This window comes from Rana temporaria, chromosome 5 (genome assembly GCF_905171775.1).
Source record: "Rana temporaria chromosome 5, aRanTem1.1, whole genome shotgun sequence".
NCBI lineage: Eukaryota > Metazoa > Chordata > Amphibia > Anura > Ranidae > Rana > Rana temporaria.
In genome coordinates, this window is record NC_053493.1 from 358,612,553 (window position 1) to 358,632,214 (window position 19,662).

The window sequence follows — 19,662 nt, forward strand, 5'->3', positions numbered from 1 at the left end:
GCCATTGGCTGGCGCTGCTGTCAATCACATCCAATGATGCGGCACGCCGGGGCCGAGTGATACAGTTGGCGGCTATGGCCACTGCTGTATCACGGGAGCGCGCCCGCAAGAGCTTTCCACCATGCTCGCTCGCATGAAGGTGGAAAGCTCTTGCGGGGGGGGCCGAGGGACCCCAGAAGACATGGATCGGGGCCACTGTGTGCAAAACGAGCCGCACAGTGGAGGTAAGTATAACATGTTTGTTATTTAAAAAAAAAAAGGAAAAATTTACTTTAGTGTTCCTTCTAGGAATTAAACTGAATGAAGTCCCAGCTGTCTTCCAGGTGATGAAGGCTACACTTTTTTACATCATTTTAAAAAGAATATTTCAGAAAATGTTTTCTGGGATACAATAAAGTAAGTAGAAATCAGCGTTATATTGTTAATTACCAAATATCTAAATGTTATTTTGAAATGAAGCATGGCCCTCGGCAGGCGTAATGTGGGACCTTGAAAAATTGTTACACTCAGTTAGACCCCATTTTTAACTTGATTTTGACATGTCTGATATGAATACTTTATATGAACATAATCAATGGGCAGTCCCTGCAGAGGCATAAGCTAAACTTATGGGTAGAATGTTTTTTTTTGCAACTAAAAAAAAAAAAATTGATAAAGATATGTAGCTGTTCAGAAAAAACTCAGGGTTTATTTTATTGTCACTGCAATTGTGAACGTGGTGTTTTAACAGCTCAGAAACGCAAAAAAAGGTTTAATGCAAGATTTTTTTTATTTTTGCAACTTAAAAAAAAAACTAAAGTTGATAAAAGAAATGAAGCTGTTCAGAAAAGCCAACACTGAAGCCTGCCAAAATTGTTTGTCCTCAATATTTGTGAACAGGTTAATAGATATTATGTATTTCCATCATTCTCCCCATTGGGTGGCTGATTCTAAATATACTAACTAAGCACCCTCTTTTAGCAAGTGTCCGTTGACATTTGACTTACTCTTCATATGAAATGAGTGCCAAGCTGGGATCAGTGCACAGCACATTACACCAGGGCACTGTGTAAGGACAGCTTGTATCCCCAGAGACAAAGTCTATGTATCCTCTGATCACAGTTCAGGTTTGGCTGTTTGTCATGTTCTGGAAAACAAAAGAAATATATTCTCTCCCGGGCTGGAGGAAAGGGTCACCATCACTCTGCTCCATGGAAAAGTGTTTCCACTCCATCAGTTCAGACATGGAAATATTCTTATGCGGCTTATTAAGGAGCCTCCCATGTGTGATCTCTTTTCCAGTGGAACCACCTGAAATGAAAAGATGTAGCTGAATGCATGAAATAATATTTATTATCTTGATCTATATGTATACTACAGGGAGTTATAAATCGATGGCAGCAAGAGAACCAAAATGGTATTTATTCCATGAGCACAATACAATAGTGTAGATATCTTAACGTGTTCCCTACTGAGTCATTGTAAAAAGACGTTGGCAGGAACCTCTCATCCCTTCGGGTGGACGTCATATGACGTCATGGGCTCAAGGATCGGGTCGGCGCATACCTGATGAATTTTTCCTTCAGATACTCTGGGCCACATCCATGCAATGCCTTATGCATAAGACATGCAGCTCTAAGGGATGGAGTGATGTGGTCACGACGACCAACACCCATCAGTAACCACGCTGCGGCATTCTGAATCAACAGGAGCTTGTAGATGGTACAAGCAGGCAAACCCAGGTACAGAGAATTGCAGTAGTACAATCGACTAACGATAATTGAATTGACCAAGGCGATCTTATCAGAGTCTGCGATATAGCGAAAGGTCGACCTCAGGAGTCTCAGGTGGAAGTGGCATGAACTCACCACCTGATTTACCTGAGGGCGCAGGTTCAACCTAGAGTCAAAGATGACACCCAAGTCCCTGACCTGAGTGGCCGGAAACGGAAAAGGGTTAAAAGATTCAGGCCAGGATGTGAACAAGTTGGAATACATCAGGTTACTGAAGATGATGCATTCAGTTTTGGTGCCATTTAGTTTGAGATAATTGGCACCCATCCAGGATTGGATTTCCTCCAAGCAGGAGGCCAGCATGATCTAATCCTCCCCTTTCTTGGGTAGTTTGAAGTAGATCTGGGTGTCGTCAACATAGACATGGAACGGTAGGTTGTGACGGCGAATAATGTATAGCAGTGGCCTCATATAGATGTTAAAAAAAATCGGAGGTAAAGCCGATCCTTGTGGAACCCTGCAAGACAGGGCACTATCAGAGGAATAAAATACCCTCTGAACCCTGTCTCGTAGGAACGAGGCAACCCATGCCAGAGCTATATCATCCATTCCCGCCACAACCTTTAAACTATCCAAAAGTATAGAATGGTCGGTATTAAAAGCTGCTGACAAATCCAGAAGTACCAAGGTCGAAGCTTCATTCTCATCCAAGGCCCAGAGTAGATAGTCCTGGACTTTTACCAGGGCGGTTTCCGGACCTCTTCCAGTTTGGAATTCTGACTGGAAGTCGTAAAAAATGTTGTTAGTCTCCAGGTGAGGTTGAAATTGCCATACAGTAGCTCGCTCCATGATCTTTGCCAGAAACGGCAGGGTGGAAATGGGGCAATTGTTACTCAACACGTTAAGCTCCACGTTAGCTTTCTTTAGCAGGGGTATAACCACCGCCTGCTTCAGAATACATGGAACGACGCCGGTGGCAAATGACAAGCTAACAATGTCTGCAATAAAAGGAGCCAGAGCATCTGAGGCTTCCTTCACCAGCTTTGCAATACAGGGATCAAGTGATGAGGAGGAGGCTCTGAGAGATTTGAGGATGATTTTAATATCTTCTGGAGTCACTGGATAAAATACAGAGAAGCGGGTCCCTACATAAGGTGGGCATATTTCTTCCACCTCCACTGATGAGATATTTTTTCTGATTTCTATTTTCTCTTTAAAATAACGAGATAACATTTCACATAATTCAACAGAGTATTTCTCTTCAGGTTGACCACTGACAGTTATAGTTCCCTATGTTTGAAACCAATATCTGTGATTATGGAATGCCCTTCGTTAAATAGTTAGTCTGGTTGAAAAAAAGACACAAGTCCATCAAGTTCAACCAATAGGAAGCTGCCCTAAGCTGTAAACACTGCCTGGCCCACCACCATAGGAAATATGCAGGGATGCCTGCATTTGAATTCTGCAATTCTAATGGAGATTATACAAGGGCTGGGATTTTGCATTTGTTTCATAGGTAACGGTACAATTTAAAGTGAACCTGCCTGCCCTAACGTAAGGTAACAACAGTGATGCTGTGCAGGGATATTGTGGTGCCCGCACATGGCAGTGCTGATCCTCAAATTATCCCTGTGGAGGGCCCTAAACCCAGGTTACACATAAGCATTTGAAATGAAAAAGAACCTATTACTTTTCCTATTTAGTCTTCATGCATGCTTGCATTTAAGCCTAAAGTTAAACAGAAAGCTTTAGACACTGCAAGAAAGATGTAGGTTACCTGTATAGTGCTTGGTATGTGTACAGTCACACTCCAGCAAGTCATGGGTCACACAGTCACTGTCTTCATGCAGCGTGAAAAGGTCTCTCAGCTCATCCACAGAAAAACAGAAATGTTCCGACTTCTTGGCCAGATCAACTACAGACCCGGAGAGACCCTGTTTACTAATTTGTCTCTGATAAATCTTTTCCTCTAAAGTACCTGCAAGAAAACGTGACACAGAAGGTCAAACATACACCAGGCTAATAAGTAGGTCAGGCATAGATATAATGGGGTTGATGTACTAAAATTGGAGAGCGCAAAATCTGGTGCAGCTCTGCATAGAAACCAATCAGCTTCCATTTTTTTTGTTAAAGCTTTACGTGTTACTAAACCCACAGCTGTAAAATCAGTCTGTATATGCAGAAACGCATGCTTGTTATACTTACGGTGGAACATAAGGGGTTAATCCTGCACATTGTGTAAAAAAAGCAGTTTGATCCGGTCTCCTCTGATCCTCCCCTTCTTTTACTGTCCCCAATCCATCTGCTGATAAAACAGAGCCTTGGGGGCATTCTGCACATGCTCAGTTTGGTGTGTATTGCTTTTTTTTGTGGAAGGGTGCCTGTGATCAGCACAGGGCCAAAAATCGCGCTGTTCAGACAGAGGATCAAGGGTCCTGCAGCCTAATAGGACAGTCAGAGGAGAATGAAAACTCCTCCTACAATCTTTAACCTGTGCTTGGCTGGACACTGATAGAAGTAACAAGGCGCTGATGAGAAAAGGTATTTAGCAGTTTATATTTACCAAAATAATTGCATTTCATGTTCTGTGTACTGTGGAAGACCAGATAAAGTGAGTGCAGGGTCCTGGGTTTAGTAACGCTTTAATTGAACGAGCTGAAGTTAGAAGCTGATTGGCTACAATGCAGAGCTGCACAAGATTTTGCACTCTCTAGTTATAGTAAATACGCCCCCCAATGATCTTTTGTACAAACTAAACAGTAACAATATTATTTATTGAAGTGATGCTAAACCAGTACATATCAAGATATAAGGACCAGACTTGACTCAAAGAATAATGTAATTCTTGTGGCTGCCGCTCACCCTCCCACTAGTTGGTGGTTTTGCTTTGGTTAAATATTTATTTCGGGTTGTAAAGCAATCTTCAAAGAAGTATACACATTTACAGAAAAGGAGGTGTAACAGGGGATATCTTTACTGACTTGAAGATAATAAGAGAGTAGAATAGGTTAAAAGGCACAGAGGAAACCAGTGACTCTAGCCATAGACATGCATGCACAAACAGTAAACACAAAACAATTTACCTTATTATAAGCATAAAATAAAGTAAAGTAGTTCATATTATAAACCACTTGACCCACTTAAATCATGAAGATTTACCCCCTTCATGACCAGGCCATTGGCACTGCGTTATTTTAACAGACAATTGCGTGGTCATGCAGCGCTGTATCCATATGAATTTTATGCCTTTTTTTCCCCCACAAAAAGAGCTTTCTTTTGGTGGTATTGGATCGCCACTGCGCTTTTTATTGTTTGCGCTATACACAAAAAAAATACAGACAATTTTGAAAAAATGTATATATTTTTTACTTTCTGCTATGAAACCTATCCAATAAAAAATGTAAAAAAAATAATTTCTTGATAAATTTAGGCCAGTATGTATTCTGCTACATATTTTTGGTAAAAAAAATCCCAATAAGCCTATATTGCTTGGTTTGCACAAATGTTATTGCATCTACAAACTATGGGATATTTTGTATTTATTTATTTTACTAGTAATGGCAGCGATCGTGACTTATAGCGGGACTGTATTGACTATATTGCGGCAGACATTCAGACACTGACACTTTTTGGGGACCAGCGACACCAATACAGTGATCAGTGCTAAAAAAAATGCACGGTCACTGAACTAATGACACTGGCTGGGAAGGGGTTAACATCAGAGGAGATCAAGGGTTAACCGTGTGCCTAGCCAGTGCTTGTGTACTGTGTAGAGGGTGCTTTTACTAAGAGAAGGCATGGATCCATGTCCCTGCTTTGCAAGAACACAGGATCCATGCCTTCCCTACTAACAGAAAGGCGATCTGCCTTGTTTACATAGGCAGACCGCCATTCTGCCTCTGTGCTAGATGATCGGCGAGTGCCGGCGGACATCGAGTCTGTGGTGCTCACAGCGTGAGCGAGCCAGCATGCCCCCTACCCAGCAGAGCCAAAGCACGTATACATATATATGGGATCCGGCGTAGAGGTGCCGTCCTGTAGCAGTAAAACTACTATAGGATGGCTCTTAAAGCGGAGTTCCGGCCACAATTTCACTTTTTAAATATAAATACCCCTGTAATACACAAGCTTAATGTATTCTAGTAAAGTTAGTCTGTAAACTAAGGTCCGTTTTGTTAGGTTGTTACAGCATTTAGACACTTTATAAAATAGAAATTGACTGGGGCCATCTTAAGTGTGGGCATCATGAAGCCAGACTGTATGACTTCCTGGATTTCAGCCTTGCAAATCTCGCACATGCTCAGTGCTGCACAAGCAGTGTCAGATCAGGTTTCAGCACCTGTGCTGTCCAAGTCACATGATTCTTTGAGACTGGGGAATGCACAGACTCCTGGAAAGTTACACCCACTACATTCCCAGGAGTCTGTGCGGTGTAGGTTAGGAAGCATTAAGCACCTAGGTGCAGAAAGTGGGAAGATTAACTATTCTCCCTAGCAACAACTCTTTGAAGGCATCTAAAAAAATATATATATATTTGTACAGGACTAATGACATTTTTTTAAAACTACTGATGTAATGTTATATTTATGGGTGGAACTCCACTTTAAGTGGTTAAATATTACTTAACTTTAAAAAAGGAACTACGTTAATTTCTGATGGTTGGTGCATACTTTTGCAATGGTTTGGCCTCATGCACACTGAGCGTTAAAAATGCTGCTTTTAAGGGTGTTTTTTTTTTCTACCTCTGTCCATGCACACATAGGCGTTTAGAGGCATACAAAAAAAACCCACTGCCAGCATATCCAGGAGAAGCAGCATTTTGGCAGAAAAAGCACTTGACACACATAAACACGTCTAAAGGTGTGCTAACTCTAGGCACGTCAATCGCATGGGCGTTAATTACAACGGCAAGGAATAAATTATTATTCTGACCAATAAACTTAATTAACACCCAAGCACTTGACGCACCTAAATGTGTTTAGATGCATTTTTATGTGTTAAGCCGTTTTTCTGCCAAAACGCTGCTGTCAGGAGTAAAGGCGTTTAGGAGAGATGGGCAAATGCCCAGTGCGCATGGGGCCTAAGAATGACGTGCGCACACACCCACCCATCCACACGATGTAAAAGAAAATGTGATTCATCAGACCAGGCCAACTTCTTCCATTGCTCCATGGTCCAGTTCTGATGCTCAAATACCCTATATAGGCACTTTTGGCTGTGGACACAGGTCGGCATGGGCATCCTGATCAGTCTATGGCTATGCAGCCCCATACACAACGAACTGCAATGCCCATTTTTTCTTCATTCAACACATTAACTTCAGGGAGAACATGTTTACTTACTGCCTAATATATCCTGACTCTATTTTATTCACTTAACCTGTAAGTGGTCAAATTTATGGCTGATCAGTGTATATTACAAGTTTTATTCTTGAGTTTATATAAACCTTAATTGCGGAAATTATTATAACTGCTGCAGGAAACAAAGCATTTCTATTAACCGCTTCAGCCTCGGACCATTTTGGTGGTCAAAGACCGGGCCACTTTTTGTGATTCGGCACTGCGTTGCTTTAACTGACAATCGTGCGGTCCTGCAACGTGGCTCCCAAACAAAATTGGCGTCCTTTTCCCCCCACAAATAGAGCTTTCTTTTGGTGGTATTTGATCTGACAGCTCTGTTTGGAGCCGCTGTACCAACGATACAACGTTGGTACAGCAATCTCCCCTGTTGAGCTGTTGTGTTCTGACAGGAGAATGACCCCTCCCACCAGAACACTCTGATCAGTCATTGGCTGAGAACACTGATCGGGAGCCGATCGACTGCTGTTTTTCCAGAATGCTCACCAGCTGATATTTACACGTGCCGAATGTCAGACAGTTTTTATTAAACCGGCCGATGTCTCTCGACATTCGGCCTGTGTGTACGGGGCTCAAGGCTCCTTTCACACTTATACGACGACTTGTGACTGCAAAGTAGCATGACAAGTCGTTTCCCATGATTTCCAATGACAACCATTCATATTAGAACGACTTCAAAGTAGTCCCCTGCACTACTTTGGCCCGATTTTAATGCCAGTTACACAGGCATTCCCTGAAATCGCGGCAATATTGCGTCCGTGAAATCTGGGTGAAGTCGCAGTAGTGTAAAAGGGGCCTAAGACTTTATTTTCTCATCTCACTTCTACCACTTGTATCACTATTGTTTTCTATCCTATCACTGGACTGGTCAGGTTCAGTAATGAGAGAAAGTTGTGATGGCTGCATATTGCATGGGTTACCATTTTCTTTAATTCTCTTGCCAGAACTAGACATAAGTCAAGAGTTAACCACAGAATGCAGAGGAAAATGAAAAAGTAGTCACAAATTGTCACACCCTTCGACACACATACATATATGGTGTGTAATATGAACATTGTGCTGGGACAGCCTTACACTGCAGCTCACTGACACGATGGCTCTATAGATAATGGCACATTAGATAGTAGTACATATGCATCTTGCGGTTATCTAATCTTGATGTGTGTAAGCCAAGGAAAGGCTGGGAAATGACGCTCAGTAGCATCAGGTAAAATCACAGGCTAGGCTCCCAGATAACAAGCAATTGAGTTGCAAGTTTGAAAATTACCCGCTAAGCTATTGCAAGACTTGCCATGCTTTACAAGTCCGCATTGCATGATTTCAGATCCACTTTCTTTGCAAACATTCTGCAAGTCCGCTGCAAGTTCTGGTTCAGTTATGTTGTGCAAAAGTTATCCCACCAAAGGAGTCACTTTGACTTGCAGAGCTCTTGCTGTAGACTCCCCACTGCAACTTTGGTCTTGCTAGAGACTTGCCGTGCAAATTTGTTACAAATTGGTAAAGTGTCAACTAGAACTTCAAGTGCTTTGCAGGTGTAAAACTTGCCAGTGAAAATTTGCAGCAAGTTTACAGATTTACAATTCAACATTTGTGGCAAGTTATTCTTGCTATCTGGGCTACAATCCAATTGAGCAATCTCCTTTAAAGAGGAACTGCAGTCTGCTCACATAATTTGCAATAAAAACATATTTTTCATTTTGAAGCTTCCCTCCAACCACTGCATATTTTATATATACTATGATTCTATATTTGCCAAATATGCCGTAGAAATCTTCCTCCGCCGAGTCTGGCTGCAGCCATTTTAACTGTGGGCAGCTGAAGCTGCAGCCTGTTCACTTCCTGGATTTACACAGACACACACCTCCAACTCTGCAGCCCTCATTGGCCCTCTATTGACACATCCCCCCTCCCTTCCTGGCAAACTCTCCCAAGAGTGAGAGAGAGAGGGCGGTGCATGATGTCATAAGCCTAGGCTAATGACCAGATAAGAAACAGGAAGTGGGCTGTATAAGGTATTTACTGGCAGAAAAAAAAAAATTTATTACCCAAAGTTAAAACAAGGGCAGAAGATTTAATAGATGAAAAAAAATTACTGAAGTTCCGCTTTAAGTCTACCAACAATTAATATAAGATAAATTAATGGTTTAGGTAAGCCCTTGACTAGTTGCTTGTAAAAGGGACCACAAAAATGATATGAAAGCAGTTAGACCAGGAGATGGCCAGGTGTCTATGGAGCAGAAGACATCGACCACTCTGGCTATTTGGGGGAGGAATCAGGCATATTAACCACTTATGGACCGCCTGCCGCCGTTATATGTCGGTATTTTGAAGAGGGATATCACTGTTATGGCAGCATATAGCTGCTATAACCCCGGTATCCTCTTCTTCAGTGGGTGGTCCGCTTTCAGATAAAAGTGGTCTCTGCGCCAGTTTCGCCGTGAGATCACTTTTATCGGTGGCGGGAGAGGGCCCCCCTCCTGCTGCGCTCCGGCGTCCTCCGCCGCTACCGACAGCTCCGGAGCAAGCGGTGGAGGTAATCGGGTCCTCTTCCGTGTGTGGTATAGAGATGAGTGAGGAGGAAAGATGGTATAAAAAAATAAAATAAAAGGTAAAATAAATAATACATTTTTAAACGTGCCCAGTCCCGCCAAGCTCACGTGCAGAAGCAAACGCATACATGAGCAGCGCCCACACATGTGACGTATCAACGCAATCGTAAGAGCGAGAGCAATAATTCTAACTCATGACCTTCTCTGTAACTCAAAACATGCAACCTATAGACTTTTTTAAACGTTGCCTATGGAGATTTTTAAGGGAAAAAGTTTGTCGCCATTCCACGAGTGGGCGCAATTTTAAATCGTGACATGTTGGGTATCAATTTACTCAGCGTACCATTATCTTTCACAATATAAAAAAAATTGGGCCAACGTTACTGTTGTCTTATTTTTTTAATTAAAAAAAGTTTATTTATTTTTTTCAAGCGCGCTTGTAAGACCGCTGCGCAAATACGGTGTGACAGAAAGAATTGCAACGACCGCCATTTTATTCTCTAGTGTGTTAGAAAAAATATATTTTGTGTTTGGGGGTTCTAACAAATTTTCTAGCAAAAAAAAAGGTTTTTAACTTGTAAACACCAAATCTTAAAAAGAGGCTCAGTAAAGTAAAGACTTTAAAAACCCCAATCCTTAACCATAATATTAACCCCTAACCTAACAAAAAGCTGAAAAACATAGCAGCAAATGATTAAACAAATGATACTTTTCTCTCTTGGCGATTAAAAAAAAACGCCAAAGCTCAAAATTGTGCATACACACGCTTGAAAAAACACTCCAAAACGTGAAGCTCAGATGTGAATGCAGCCTTAGAGGCAGAAAAAAAAGGAGCAGCAGAGTTTTGGCAGAAAAAAAATTTGACAAGCCTATACGCGCCTAAGCACGTTTAGCACTTCGTTCATTCATTTCAATGGCCAGAATAAATTATTATTACAAGCGCCAATCGTTATCTTTCTGCCAGAACACTGCTGTCAGGAGGAAGGGAGTCTGGAAGAGTTAGCAAAATGTCCTGTGTGCATGATGCCCTAGGTGTACCAATAATTTCTTATATACTGAATAGATTGTTTAGGTAAGCCCTTGACTAGTTGCTGGTACAGGCAACCACAGAAATGATACGGCAGCTAAAAACAGCTAGACCAGGAGATGGTCAGGTGCCTATGGAGCACCAGCAGACACCGACCACTCGGGCTATTTGGGGGAAGAGTCAAGAATATTTAAAGTCTTGTAAAGGCATCAACTGTGCAATCTTCTTTAGGCTTCATACACACTGGAAAGTTTTTCTGTTGCTCATAGGGGCATTTTTTTTCTTTCCTGTCTTTAAATCTTCCTGCATGTTAGCTCATGTGTCCATTCCCCATTCACACCTCAGCGCTTTGTATCTTTATCCTTCGAAGCTCCAAAAATCTGGAGGAGACAAAGTCAAGTATTCTCTATGGCACAGGTGTCAAACACAAGGCCCGTGGGCCGAATCTGGCCCTCCAGGCCATTTCATGTGGCCCTCGCAACTCTCCTGCAGCTGCAGGAGAGCTCCAGTTCTCCTCTGGTCCTAATCCAGACCCTTACTTTCTGCCTTCAAGCAATACATCCAGCTTCTTCCCTGCAGCAGCATAAGGTAAGGGAGGTGCACTGTGATGTAAGGGAGAGTGGGGGGCTCAACTTCTGATGGTGGGGTGGCTCTTGACATCTAATGTAAGGGAAGAGGATGCTCTGGACATCTAATGTTACAGATAAAACCGGCCCTTTTGAGGACAATCATAATGCTCAATGAAATTGAGTTTGACACCCTTGCTCTATGGAGTTGGTTTACTTTTCTACTACAGGCCGCACACAAAAGTTCTGGAGCTTTTAATGTAGCTCGAATCGGGCAGATTGGTGTGTTTTTTGTTCCAAAGAAATGCATGGAAATGCTTGATTCAAGCTTTTTGAGCACTTTAGTGCGTTTTGTCAAGCGTTTTTCTGCTTAAATGCAATAATTAGATGAAAATAATAAAATAAATAAATAATAAACAAAATAAAAAACCCTACAACCCTAATATTAACCCCTAACCTAAAAGTAAAAAAAAATATTGACCCCTAACCTTTAAACCCGTAACCCCATACAAAGTAAAAAAAATAATTAATACATTAAACAGATGATACTGTTCTTTATTGGGCAATTAAATAAAACACCAATTCTCAAAAATGCTGTATACAAACACCCAAAAATGTCCATACAAACGCTTGAAAAAATGCTCAAAATTGTGACGCTCAGATGTGAACGCAGCCTTATGCTGCGTACACACGATCAAAATTTCCGACAAGAAATGTTTGATGTGAGCTTTTGGTCGGAAATTCCGACCGTGTGTAGGCACCATATGGTTCTCAAATTTTGCGACGTCAAAAGTTCTTGTCGGAAATTCCGATCGTCTTTATGCAATTCAGACGCACAAAAATCCTACGCATTCCCGGAATAATTGAACTACGTTTTTCTCGGCTCATCGTAGTGTTGTACGTGACAGCGTTCTTGACGTTCGGAATTTCCGATAACATTTGTGTGACCGTGTGTATGCAACACAAGTTTGAGCCAAAATCCTGTCGGAAAAAAATCCACGGTTTTGTTGACGGAAATCCCGATCGTGTGTACGCGGCATTAGAAACAGAAAACCTCCCTACAGCCAGTACGCCCAAAAGCAGTAGCGTTTTGGCTGAAAAAACACTTGACGCGCCCAAACGCATCTAAATGCCCCAGGCACATTTGGCACGTGAGCGTTCATTCATTTTAACGGCCAGAACAAATTATTATTATGGCCAATGAAATGAGTTGACGCCCAATACTGGTGCCAGGAGGAAAAGAGTCTGGGAGAGTTAGCAACATGTCCTGTGTGCATGAGGCCCTAGGTGTACCAATCATTTCTTATATACGTAATGAATTGTTTAGGTAAGTTGCTAGTAGAGACGTCCACAGAAAATATATGGCATCAGAAAACAGCTAGACCAGGAGATGGTAATATGTCTATGGAGCACCCGTAGACATCGATAGCTCAGGCTTCTTGGGGGATAAAAACACCTTTTCTGCCGTTACTCCTCTATGTTTCTAAAGGCATTAAAGGAACACTAAAGGTTTGTTTTTTATTAGATCAATTGATTGCTGTCAGCTAGAGCATTTAAAAATCACTTACCTCGTTTTTCCTTTTGACCTCCAAAATACAGTAATCCAGGTTTGAAAATGCCATTTCCTGTCTCTCCTCTTCTTGCTTTCCACCAGCATCTGAGCCGTTTTGCATGGTGGAAAGCAGAATGTGCTCACCCCCTCCCTATGACTACAGCCCCGCGTGAAGATGCTCTCTTATCCCTCACAGGCATGGAGACTAAGCCTAATGGGAACTGTAGTTCCCATTAGGCCGTGATGTAGCAAGAATGAATGCGCACCGCAAACCAGGAAGTCAGTGAGAATAACGATTCAGGAGTGACGGAGGTTAATAAAACAGCTCGATTTCAACAGGTATCAAACTAGTTATAATGCAAAACATTACTTTTTCCTTTATCAGCTACAGTCAGACTTTAATTTAAGAGGAAAATATTTTTGTCTTTACAACCCCTTTAACTGCAGCCATTCTCCTATTCTGGCAGAGAAACACTATGGGGGAGATTTACTAAAACTGGTGCACCCAGAATCTGGTGCAGCTGTGCATGTTAGCAAATCAGCTTCTAACTTCAGCTTGTTCAATTAAAGCGTTTGTTAACCCATAAAAAAAAAAATTGGATTCAGGTCCCTTAAAGCAGATTACACAGCAAAGTGCTATGTAATCTTCCCCCCTCTAAACTGTAAAAAAAAATAAAAAAACGAAACCTACCACTTCCTGTAGCCCTCTCTATTCAGACCATGATAACCAGGGCAGCTCCGCCTTGATCACCGTGGTCAAAGTGCCTTCCTCTGTGGTAGGCTGCTGTCCCCTCTGCTCTCCTCTCTCCCCCTTCACCCCCTGCTTCCTCCTTGTCAGTGCCTGTCTGTCTGTTTCCGGGCCAGCCCCGCCCCCCTGCCGCTATTATTTTAATATTAAAATATACATTAAGGCCCGGATTCACAAAGCACTTACGCCGACGTATCTCCAGATACGCCGCGTAAGTGTAAGTATGCGCCGTGCCCATAAACTGAGATACGCCTGAAAATAGGCTTCATTCGACCTACGTAACTTTCCTACGCCGTCGTATCGTGGGCGCATATTTACGCTGGGCGCATTTGCCGCTCCCATTGATTTTCTATGCACATATGCAAATGAGGGAGATACGCCGATTCACGAACGTAGTTGTGCCCGGCGCATAATATACGCGGTTTGCGCAAGTCGTACGTCCGGCGTAAAGTTATTCCCCATATAGGAGGTGCAACTCATGCAAAGGTATGGACCAGGGAACACAAGCCGTCGTATCTTTTGTCGTTTACGTTCTACGTGAATATGACTAGGCGTAGGTTACGTTCACGTCGTAGGCAGTGATTCGACGTATCTTAGGCAGTTGTTTTGACGTGATTCTGAGCATGCGCACTGGGATGCGGCCACGGAACGGTGCATGCGCCGTTCATTTTAAGTATTTCTATGGCGCTTGGCCCATCATTTGCATGGGGTCGCGCCTCATTAGCATGGCTCACGCCCACTTCCACCTACGCTGGCTTACGCCGAGGAAACCCAGCGTATCTTTAACAGCGAGTGGGAGCAAGTGCTTTGTGAATCCAGTGCTTGCCTCTGTGCGCTGCGCCGGCGTAGCGTAAAATAGATACGCTACGGCGGCATAAATATGCGCCGATGTATGTGAATCCGGGCCAATGTCTATGCCAGCTCCTCTATTAGAGGCTGGTATAGCACACTGTGTATGTTTTATTTTAAAATGAGCTCTGTAAATACTGAATATCAGCTGTCTTCAGGCCGGTCACGCGACTTGCGTCCGTTTTCCAGCTCCGATAGGTGCCTTCTGCAGAGGAGACGAGCAGCCACGTGATCTCCCTCTGACGTCAGAGGGAGATCACGGCCCCTCCCACAGAAGACATCGATCAGAGCTGGAAAGTGGCCGCGAGTGATGAGACCGGCCTGAAGACAGACGATATTCAGTATTTACAGTGCTTGTTTTAAAATAAAACATACACAGTGCGCTATGCCAGCCTCTAATAGAGGAGCTGGCATAGACTTATATATGCCCTAACAAACACTTTAAGCTTTGACAATAAAACCTGGAAGCTGATTGGTTTCTGTGCAGAACTGAACCAGATTTTGCACTCTCCAGTTTTAGTAAAAAAAACATGCCTTACAGTATTTATGTCTGACATGTCACTTACACTTGAAGATTGTGTCTTTATTTTCATTGTAAATTAGATTAAAATCTAATTTACAAAAGCTCTGCATGGTCAAAAGTCTGCAAGGGGAACCACTATGTCTATCGCAGACATTATTATCTTTAGTGGGAAAATACTATGTGTACTTATGTGGGTTGCTGGTGGTTAAATGTCTCTTGGAGAGGACAGACTGGCTTGGCTGAAGGAAGTGCTATAAGACTTGTGATGACTTAAAGAGGTTGTAAAGGTACAATTAATTTTTTCCTAAATAGCTTCCTTTACCTTAGTGCAGTCCTCCTTCACTTACCTCATCCTTCGATCTTGCTTTTAAATGTCCTTATTTCTTCTGAAAAATCCTCACTTCCTGTTCTTCTGTCTGTAACTACACACAGTAATGTGAGGCTTTCTCCCTGGTGTGGAGTGTCGTGCTCGCCCCCTCCTTTGGACTACAGAAGAGTCAGGACGCCCACTAACACACAGCTCCTTTATCTGCAACAAAGAGAGCATCCTGACTCTCCTGTAGTCCAAGGTAGGGGGTGAGCATGATAATCCACACCAGGGAGAAAGCTTCGCATTACTGTGTTTAGTTACAGACAGAAGAACAGGAAGTGAGGATTTCTCAGAATAAATGCTATATGCTGCCAAGTGAAAATACAGACTGTACTCCCATTAAACACCAAGGAAATTAATATTTATGTATCCAAATGTGCTACCAAAGTCATATCTGTCCCATAAAAATAATATAAAAAACTTTAGGACAGTCTACAAAACTTAAATTACAAACATATCTTTATTCTCCAGAAATAAACCATACACATCCACTACTAAACCCCTAGCCAACCAGCTCACGCAGATATACTGCGGCAGGTTGGCTCTCCTGTGTTAATTGCCCTACCTGCCGTACCCGTGCAAGGACAATAGACTCAATGTCAACCGGCGACTCGCGATCGCGGTGAGGAGAGGCAGAACAGGGAACTGCCTATGACTGTAAACAAGACAATTCCCTGTTCTGCCTAGTGACACGACAGAGATCTACTCTTCCCAGTGATCGCTGTCATGTTGTAGGGAGCCCACCCCCCCTACAGTTAGAACACACACTAGGGAACCCACTTAACCCCTTGATCACCCCCTAGTGTTAACCCCTTCCCTGCCAGTGTCATTTTTACATTGATCAGTGCATTTTTTGTAGCACTAATCAATGTAATAATGTCACAGGTCCACAAAAAGTGTCATTTATGGTCACATTTGTCCGCCGCAATGTTGCAGTCCTGCTAAAAATCGCAGATCGTCGCCATTACCAGTTAAAACAATTTTAAAACCCCCCCTCTCCTTGTGCCCCTCCTTCTCCGCCCTAAGGGCGGGCCCGGTTTGGGTGGGGGGGTAGAGGGGGAGTGGGGCCTATGGTTCTTTATCGGGATTGTTTGGAGGCTTCAATGCTAGAGGAGGCCTATGGCCCGGGAGACGGTATTTAAGGGGGTCTAGCCGACAGATATATTACGAGCTAGTTGTTTGGGCAGTAGGGCTGGACCCCCAACCCCGCCTCTACCTTCTGATGATAAGTTTGATGATGTTCCCCCCCCCCTTTTTTTTTCTTTTTCCCTTTTCTCCTTCTTTTCCCATCCTCAAGATATGTTGTTATTACTCCTTGTATGTCCTCCTGTATTTGTTTGTAATGCTTTGGCCCAAGTTGGGCCTTAATAAAAATAAAACTATATATTTGAAAAAAAAAAAACTATTTGAAAAAAGTCCCCAAATCTATCCTATAGTTTGCAGACGCAATAACTTTTGCGCAAACCAATCTATATACGCCTATTGCGATTTCTTTTACCAAGAATATGTAAAAGAATATATTTCGGTCTAAACTGCTGAATACATTTTATTTTGAATTTTTTGATATGTATTGTAGCAGAAAGTAAAAAAAAAAAAGTTTTTCTAAATTGTCTGTCTTTTTTTGTTTATAGCACAAAAAATAAAACGCGCAGAGGTGATCAAATGCCACCAAAATAAAGCTCTATTTGTGGGGAAAAAAAGGATGTCAATTTTGTTTGTCAGTTAAAGCGACGCAGTGCCGTATCGCAAAAAATGGCCTGGTCATTAAGGGGGCAAATCCTTCTGGGGGTGAAGTGGTTAATGGCCCTCTAATCTATTTTGCATGAAATAGTTCCTTACTGTGTATTTTTTCCCCCCTTCTTGAACGCCTGCACTTCTCCTTTTTTCTCCTCACTTCCATTTGTTTATAACAAACAGTACACTTCAGTTGAAGTCATGTGCACTGCTCTATGCATGCATACAAATCCCACAGTTGTCCATCTCATGAGTGAGTAAGAATGGGTGGCTGTGTTCTGTTATATTGCTTTTGGGGCCAAAAGGGGAACCCCTGCTTGTTCGCACCCTCCACTGTCACATTTGGCACTTTTTTTTTGGGGGGGGGGGGGTTTTGAAAGGTATCCGGACACTCCTCCTCCCCCTGCTGCCTTCTGTGTGTGTCACAGAAGATGGTGGGACCTTTTAGAAAGCGTAGCGCAACTCGTGTATGTGCAGTAGTAAACCGGCAGTAACCCTGAAGCTGAAGCTTGCTGTAAGGACACCCAAGCAGGCACGCTCCTGACCCAGAGCTCTGTGTCTCCACACAGAGCCATCGTTCGGCCCCACCCCCTTCATCTCCCGATTAGATTTTGGCTCCATTACAGCCAGTGAGCCAATCAGGAGTGTGGGTCTCCATAGAGGCAAGGGGCTCTCGTTGACATCACTGGATTGAGAGGGGTCTCAGCAGTGGCGGCTGGTGCTCAAAAAATTTTTGGGGGGGCGCAAACAAACTGAAAAAAAAAAAAACATAAATTGCAGCCACTGTGCCCATCAATTGCCGCCACTGTGCCCATCAAACGCAGCCACTGTGCCCATCAAACGCAGCCACTGTGCCCCATCAATTACCAGCAGTTTGCCCCCTCGAATGATGCCAGTTTCCCCAACAAATGCAGCCAGTTTGCCCCTTTGCCTCCCCGGCACTTACCTTTCTCGGGTCAGCGCCGTCCTCCTCCATGCTCCCTCTGAGTCCTCGATGTCTTCTCCTGTCCTCAATGTCATCTCTGCTATGATTGGACACCTGATAGGCACAGTGGCGTCCAATCCCAGCGCCTGACGCCTCAGCCAATAAGGTGACAGGTAACCAGACCTGGTGCACCTAATTGGCTGAGAGGCAGGTCAGTGTTAGGGAAGCGATTCCCTAACACAGCACTGTTTAAACATGGAACGCACACTGCTGTGTGCCTGCTGTTTAACAATTTGGAAGCCTATTAGAGCCCACAGGCTCTAATCAGGAAGCCTATTAGAGCCTATGGCTCTAATCAGGCACTTCCAAAACACACCTGCCGCTGTAATTCAGATGCCCGGCGCTCAACAGGGGACCGGACACCTGAATAGTGGGAGGCAGCGGCAACAATAGATTGATTAATGCAATGCATGAATCTATCTATTGGGAGATTGACGGGTGCAGGAGAGAGGGGTGGCGGCGCTCTTACGGCCACTATGGACGCACCGCCACTGTGATCGTAGGTAAGTAATAGGGGGGGTCTGGGGGGCTCTGGCACACAGAAGGTTTTTTACCTGCACGAAGGTAAAAAACCTTGATCCTTTACAACCACTTTAAGCGAAAAATAAATAACAGATGCCTCCAGCAACACAGACAAGGTGGATGGAGAATTCCCCCCTGGCTGGGACAATATTTTCTGAATACACTGTCAGAATACACTGATCAGCGGCTGCAAATCAATAGAAATATTTCCAACGTGTCCCCTTTGACAGAAGTTGATTAAACAATCGACTTCTGTTGAGCAGGGTAGCCCAAGCGCCGATCAAAAATATTTGTTTCACTGCTGGACCAGCTGAATTCCAATCAGTGTATGGCCAGCTTAAAGCCTCGTACACACTACTAGTTTTTTGGGGTTGAACGGAAAAAAAAACTGACAGCTCAGGTTGGAGCCGCTGTACTAACAATCCGATGTTGGTACAACAATCTCCCCTGCTGAGCTATTAAGTTTTGACAGGGAGAAGGCACCCTCTGCCAGAACACTTCGGTCAGCGCCCTCAGTCATTGGCATACCTTTTTCAGTCATGAGCCTCTCGTCAGACCGGCTGCCATACACACGAGCCAAATGTCGGCCGGTTTCTATTGAACTGGCCAAAGTTGGTCGATATTCAGCATGTGTGTACTAGGCATTAGTGTTAGGCCCTTTTAACATGGATGGATAGAATGGTGCGGATTCTCAAGTTATCTACTGTAGCTAAAAGCACACAATGCTTTCCTATGGCCCCATTCACACACTGCGAGCGCCCCCTCCAGAACCGTACCAGGCTGCATGCCCTTAACATGGCACCTTGCCCCCATGTTGATGAGGACAAGGGCCTCTTCCCGACAACCCTGGCCGTTGGTTGTCGGGGTCTGCAGGCGGGGGGGCTTATCGGAATCCGGGAGCCCCCTTTTATAAGGGGGCCCCCAGATCTCGATCCCCCACCCTATGTAAATGAGTATGGGGTACATCGTACCCCTACCCATTCACCTGGGGGAAAAAGTGTCAAGAAAAAAAAAAACACACTCGGGGGTCTTCTTCTGACTTCTCCGCTCTCTGGTTCTTTCTGCCTTCTGCCGGGCTCCTCCACTATCTTCTTCCAGCTCTTTTAGTAGCGGTTGCCCAGTCTTCTCTTCCTCCGACTTCGGGGGTCTTCTTCTGACTTCTCCCGCT

General features: G+C 43.6%; 1 protein-coding gene across 1 annotated transcript in view; it reads right to left on the minus strand.

Annotated features, from left to right (window-relative positions):
• Window positions 1-666: 666 nt before the first annotated feature.
• RAD54B (RAD54 homolog B) overlaps window positions 667-19,662 on the minus strand; it is a 125,751-nt gene continuing 106,755 nt past the window's right edge. The window contains exons 14-15 of the mRNA XM_040354674.1: window positions 3,490-3,690; window positions 667-1,290 (exon numbers count right to left, since the gene is read on the minus strand). Coding sequence (XP_040210608.1) covers window positions 1,103-1,290; window positions 3,490-3,690 — 389 coding nt within the window. The 3' untranslated portion in view covers window positions 667-1,102. The remainder of the gene's footprint in view (window positions 1,291-3,489; window positions 3,691-19,662) is intronic.